Genomic DNA, 6,539 nt, shown 5'->3' on the forward strand with positions numbered 1-6,539 from the left:
CACATTTCAAGAATACTGGACATGCACACTGTTTTAAGACCTAAAGGTCTCAGCACTTACAGTTCCCTTTAAAAGTAGCTGGATAGTGATGGACAATTGTACATAAATGAGTTAAAAACATTGTCTTCAAAGTTTATAGGCATAATGTTATGAAGAAAGATGGTGTTGTGGAGACTTAACCAAGTCTGAGCCATCTTGGTCAACCAAGTTTGTCATTATATTTGATGCAGTCTTGCAGTGTCTGCACAAACAGTTCACAATGCCTCAGGGTGCTTTTTTATTTTCTTTAGTAAACTTTTAGAGCTCCATAGAGCTCTTTTAGAGCTGATAGAGAATGTTCATGTTGCAGTCAGATATAGTAAAAGCCAGAGAACATCATGATACAAAAAAAACAAAACAGAACAAACAAGTCAAATGAACTACAGCAATGAGACAGAGAACAACCCAGAGTTTATCAACAATCAAACGTTCATGCTTGTCCATGTTTGTCAGGTCAGCAAGCTCTGGCATGAAGATTTAGTATTTCCACATGTCAAATCCAAATATCCAATCAATTATTCAGTTCCTTTTTGCTGCAACAACTGTTCACAGTCTCTTCAACAACGCTGCTTACAAGATAAGACATTTCAAGATGAGACACAGTCCCAGAAACATGATGACAGACAGACAGGAGAGATGAAGGGAGAGCACAAACAGCAGCTCAGCCAGGAAACTATCCTTAGGTCTGGGAGGCAGTGGGTGGATGAGCTGAGGCATCTCGCAGTACATACCTGTCCAGCCTTGGTAACACTGGCAGGTGAATTTGTGCTTCATGTCCAGAATGTCATGGTAGTTGAGGTTTCCGCTCACGTGGAAGCGTGGGCCGCGGGCACCTCGGTTAAGGCGGATGTTAAAGAAGCGCGGGTTCAAGTGCAGGTAAGCTCCTGAGTCCATGCTCTTGCGTACACATTTACCATTCTTCTTGCACAGAGCCTTGCTGCACAGCTTAGCTGCAGAAGTAACGTTAATGACGTAGTGGCCAAGTGGTCCATCTATATATTTTTTCACTGTCAGACAGTTTCTCTGCAGAGACATAAGCAACATTTAGTCAGCAGATGTAAACAGATATGCTGGGTATGAGTTAGGTTCACTTAAATGGGATCACCTATTTCATGGTCCATGACCACGCTTTACAATTAAACCCAAAACACGTCTTTAGGCTTAGACTCAAAGTATAAAACAAATTACTGGACTGTTCTTTCTTCCAAAAAGAAAACCCCCCAATGGCATTTTAACCCCATTTAATAACATGGACACACATGCGGGCACAGGCTTTCATTTCTCAACTCTATCATTATCAAGGTGCCCTTGAATGTCACACTTGAGAGCTTGGAACATGGACCTGACATACACATTTCAGTCTTCCTTCAAAAGGAAATCTAGCATTAACTTAAACAGTTGTTGTAAAACGGCCCAAAGCCAAAACCCCAAAACTGTTTGGTAACAGTCGACTCATTTTATTTATACTGCCAACATTTACAGCACATGCTCCAAGACCACTAATAAAAGCTCTGTTAGCCCTGGTCAAAGCTGGGGAAGTGCTAAAGACTACACCCAGTTTAGGAGAATATGGTGTTTTTGATATTTGTAACTTTTAACCATGGCTTTTCATGTGCCAGTGTCCACAGAAGGAAGCTCAAACTTGCTACACAGTGAACTGAAAGCTGGGGAAGCAATCGAGGATCCATGCTAGAATACAAGCTAACGCAAGCCAACTAGCCGATTACTGAACTGAAATTAACACGTCAGAACGCACAGGCTTTCCATCTGACTCTGGAAACTCTACAAAAAATAATTATCAAATTTGAAACTATTCTATCGTATGCAGCTCCTGTGTACTGTCATGGTGCTCTAAAACAGCTAACGAAACTTATTGTTTTTTTCCACATGCTTTCTGTAAAAGAAAAACCAGCCTGTTTTTTTTTCTGAAGTAAAATAACAGGGTTGTAAATAGGCTTGTAAAACTCAACTGGAGCATTTTCTGCCTTAACCAAAGTCACATACTTACTATTTATACATAAAATAACAACAAAATACTCAACAAATGCATTCTTTTGCACCTTTAAGAATACTTTAGACAGTTAGTATTGTTTTCCATAAAGTTATTGAATAATGTTATAATAAGCAGGGTTAAGTGGCTAACCATTTCCATCAGTTCCAGTGTAGTTATTCTCATCCTTATGCTTTCTGTAAACAGGAATTGAATGAATCCACATAATAAGCACATATTCCTTGGTGGTACTACATCACTGTCATAAATCATGAGCTGCTGAAGAATCTTCACATCATCAGCCACAGGGATGTGATTGTAATGTTGCTATTTTAGGCTGAGTGACAGCAGGGCTGGGATTTACCATTTGGTGAATTTCAACAATGCACATAGACGTAGATTTTAATTATGAGGTGTTTCATTTTCAGTAAATGATAAAATAACATAATAAATTAAACTACATATAAAAGTTCAATGGGAACTGAATTAAAACTTTACTCTGAGATTCTCTTTATTCAATTCATTTTTACAGAGCCACTGTTTTATATGTAATAAAGTAACTAGGCTTTGCAATGAATCAAATTTGCAGTAAGGTTTAAAATTATACTTTACACTTTTGACACTAGATGTAGAAATGCAGATTTTTGCTGCATTTTTTGCATGTTTGTGGGCATGTTTCTGCACACGTCTGCAAGATTAAACTGGCTTAATGAAATACTGATTGAAAGTGAGCATTTTTGGGGTTGTTGGAAATTCTTCCATATGGTCTAAGCATAAAAACCACATCAGTCCAGATGGTGAGGTTTATAAGCAGAGATGTACTCAATCAGTGACTCACGAACCGGCAGAGAGGTTTATTTGAACTTTATTTTAGTAACGTGTGACTTAGGACTGCTAAAATCTGTTTCATATTAGTGATATGTACCTGAGATCGAGCATACTCTGAAGAACCCCACAGCACCACTCCATCTGCACCCAGTGCTGCACTCTCCCCTATGGTGTGGACCAGGTCACTCTGCAAAGAGTTCAATCACTTTAACTTCTACAGCATATCAATATCTTTGCATAACAGATCTTAAACTGGATTCACCTGTATTTAGCTTGATTTTGGACAGTTTCTACATGCTGCATAATTTTGGTTTCTTTAGTACTCATGACTTTCTAAGCAGTTGTGTGCTAGAACATATGGAAGTAATATTGATTATTCAAATTCCAACATTACCTTCATGTACCACAAGGTGTATAACTGTGGATGGGTCAATCAAACTGAAAATATTATTGTTTCTCCACCCCCCCTGATCTCCAGCATTCCATTAATTAATACATGACGTGTGAGTGTTTTACCATATCTAAAGCATTCAAGATGTTTAGGAGTGGAACGTTTTCATAAACTTTGTCAGTCAAATTCTAGATCAGTGATTAAAACAATATGTGGTTCTGACTATTTCCATATGCCTGTAAAGGTTTTAGCCTTCGAAATCATGTTCCACTCAATGTATAAATATATAGCCCACCTTATAAAGTGTTTTTGATGTTAATTGAATGAAAATATTATATATAGGTCATTTAAATTAAATGTTGTATTTAGGTATTTAATCACTGTCACACAAACAAACGTATGTTTTTGCTCTGTATAACTTTTGGCATAATTTGAATCTGACAGTTGTTTTTAACTTGATGAGTGGGCCAATAGAAATGCTCTAAAATGACTCGGCGTGTCTAAAGTGCAAATTAATTAGTAATACTAACTAGTATTTGAGTATGTAGCATATAATATAGCTAAAAGTGTAAAAAGGTTGAGTGTACTCAAAAATCCATGCTGCATACTGAGAACCAGTCAGATTCTTAAGTGAGGTTTCAATGGACACTATATTGCCTCATAATGCAGTGTGAAACAGAAAGGGAGGAGCTACTTATGTCAATTTTTAAAAAGTCTGTCAGACAATGATGTAGGTACAGCACAGACATTGGAAGAATACTTTATTAGGATATACCATAATAGGTTCAGAGTGTAGTGCACGACTGGGACACACCTTTCTATACCATATATATGCTATTATTCCATTAACTTTCATTGAAAGTTAAGAAGGTCCTTTACTATAGCTTTGGTGGTCTAATATGCTACCACTTCGACCCGGGGTACTAAGTTCGAATCCCAAGCTAAGCCTCTTTGCCACAATTGCCACAATTGGCCGTGCTCTTTCCGTGTGGGTAGATCACTGCTGGATTATTTAGCAATACCAAATTGGGAAAAAGGAAAATTGACAAATTTTTTTAAATATGTTTGCGTGACAGTGATTCCATTTATTCAGTGTATTTACTGTCAATGTAGTTTTACAGTTTTTTTCCTATAAAATTTCTTTATATTCTATTGCTCCCTCACCTCGGACAGCACAGTAAACGTGTAGGCATAAAAAGGTCTGGAGTACACAAACACAGGCAGAGTGAAGTCATTCCGGGCAATTGAGGCAATCCGCATGGCCTCCTTGACACGATAGTGCACAAACTTAACAGTGTTGGGTGAAGACTTCAACTCATAGTCCAGGTATATAGATGGGTAGAGGGCTGTGCTTTCTTTCCAAAGCCACATGAGATGGTCATTACGCACATGTTCCACATTAGGGCACTCTCCTGTGTATCGATGTGGGTGCTGCTTGTAGCCATAGTTGTAGCAGTCTGGAAACAGATAAAAGCCCCAGAGGCCATGTGGCCGGCGACTTTCTGCAAGCACTAGAGTTGAGTTCATGAAAGCCTGTCCAGCTCTCTCAAAAGTCTCCTTAGCTACATTCTCCACTTTGCTTTGGGGCCAACCTGGATGGGTCTTCCTTATTAGCTCCTTGGATTTGTTCCGATAGATATCCTTGGAGCCCCAGTTGCGTACCCACTGGGGACGCCAGTTTTCCCAGTCAATGACACCAAGTCCACGGAAGTCTTTGAACGGGATGAGCTTGTCTATGTCAGCTCTGGCTTTGTTGAGATGCTTGCTGAGGCTCTGGTTTTGGGGCAGGCCTCCATTGATAGGAGCTCCAGAACTGCTATAGTAAGGGTAGTAGCCCAGGTGGCTATGGTAGAAGATAGTGACATTTGGGCCACTCAGTGTTTCATTGTGGTTAGCAACAATGTCAAATACACTTAAGTCCAGGTCCACCTTTCAAAAGAGATAAAAACTGCATTAGCATGATTTAAATAAGTTTATCTAAAACCTGTGGTTATTACTGCTGTTTAAATGCAATCATGCAGTTTGTGAAAAGGTTTGAATTTTAAATTTACGTTATTTAGTTTGTTTTTATTTTCAATGTCAATAAATAACAAAAGCATGGCAGATATCTAGTGTTGCACTGTATATGCCTAAACTATTTTTTAAAATAGCAGTAAAAATAAATGAGTCAGAAAATAATTTGGACACACTTATTCACCAATCACACAGACAGACCAGTATTTGTTTTTGAAGCGAGGTAGCAGTTTCTTATTAGGAGCAGTAGACACGGGTATAACATTTTGATAAGTGCAAGGGACAGTATTTTGCTGTATGAAAAGAAGTACATAAGGTACTCAATAACCCCTTAACACAGAAAGGCTTATTACACACTACACTACTATACTCAAATGAATAACAAACAGCTTGCTGGCTTAATGATCTCCTGTGTTACCTGAAAACCAGTCAATTCAGTCAATTCAAATTAGATTATGGTAAACTTTAGTGCCATCTTTCAAGGTCATTGATTTGGAGAACAATGGCCAGCATACCCAGGAGTGCCCCAAAATCCAAATACGGCTCCATTTCTGTGTTTGTTTTAATTAGATTTCATTAACATTTAATTACACTGTAGGTTATCACAGTTATCAAATGCTTCATCTTAAACATTATTGTTTTACCTTAAATCGCAGGCGGCACGATTCAGTGGGTGCATTCCACACCACCACAAATGGCCGATGGGGCAATAAAGGAGTGTGGGCCTGTTTCAGCTGGTCGCCCTGGACAACAACCAATCCCCACACCACTACTGTCAGCAGGTCAGTCACTGCCATCACCCCTCCGTCTGCATGGATTGGTCACCCACCTACAGCAATATGGAAATCAAAAGGGGAATGACTGGGAAATCACATTCTCTTCTGAAAAATGACCATATGTTGGTGGGCTCTTGGCAAGGATAATCAAAGGAGCTGGTGAATGAGTGTGAGAGTGTGGGACAGTGAGCTGCTCCAGATTCCAGAGCACAATGCCTCTCTGTGCTCCATGAAAGGTGCCACAGATATATTCTGTTTAGTCGTGTTCTTTCATGTAGCAGTTTTTTTTCACATAGGTTTAGCTGCATACAGTGTTTAACTTTACAGTGTTTAGCATTCATGTTGCGGTTTCTGAAACTCCTCTTTATAGTTTCCCACAGTTTTGTATAATGGCTTAATATTTACGTAATGTCCATAAACATGACGGAAACCATGACCTTGAATGCAGGAAAAAGCTAGTATGGCTTCCACTGCAATGATTTAGGAAAATCTGCTGTAATTT

At 38.9% G+C, this 6,539-nt stretch overlaps 1 protein-coding gene across 1 annotated transcript; it reads right to left on the reverse strand.

Annotated features, from left to right (window-relative positions):
• Positions 1–609: 609 nt before the first annotated feature.
• Positions 610–6,058, reverse strand: LOC140549940 (hyaluronidase-like). The gene is made up of 4 exons (XM_072673713.1): positions 5,906–6,058; positions 4,413–5,177; positions 2,955–3,044; positions 610–1,062 (listed from the first exon to the last, which is right to left on the reverse strand). Exons 1-4 carry the CDS (start codon positions 6,056–6,058, stop codon positions 610–612), a joined length of 1,461 nt encoding a protein of 486 aa, XP_072529814.1.
• Positions 6,059–6,539: the final 481 nt, after the last annotated feature.

The sequence above is a fragment of the Salminus brasiliensis genome, chromosome 2 (assembly GCF_030463535.1).
Source record: "Salminus brasiliensis chromosome 2, fSalBra1.hap2, whole genome shotgun sequence".
Classification (NCBI taxonomy): Eukaryota; Metazoa; Chordata; class Actinopteri; order Characiformes; family Bryconidae; genus Salminus; species Salminus brasiliensis.

Excerpts from the sequence above, each read along its gene's own strand:
- LOC140549940 (XM_072673713.1), bottom strand. The coding sequence starts at position 6,058 with ATGGCAGTGACTGACCTGCTGACAGTAGTGGTGTGGGGATTGGTTGTT. Across the intron at positions 3,045-4,412 it reads CGTTTACTGTGCTGTCCGAG|AGTGACCTGGTCCACACCAT; the intron begins GTGAGGGAGCAA and ends AACTCTTTGCAG. Across the intron at positions 1,063-2,954 it reads CAGAGTATGCTCGATCTCAG|AGAAACTGTCTGACAGTGAA; the intron begins GTACATATCACT and ends ATGTCTCTGCAG.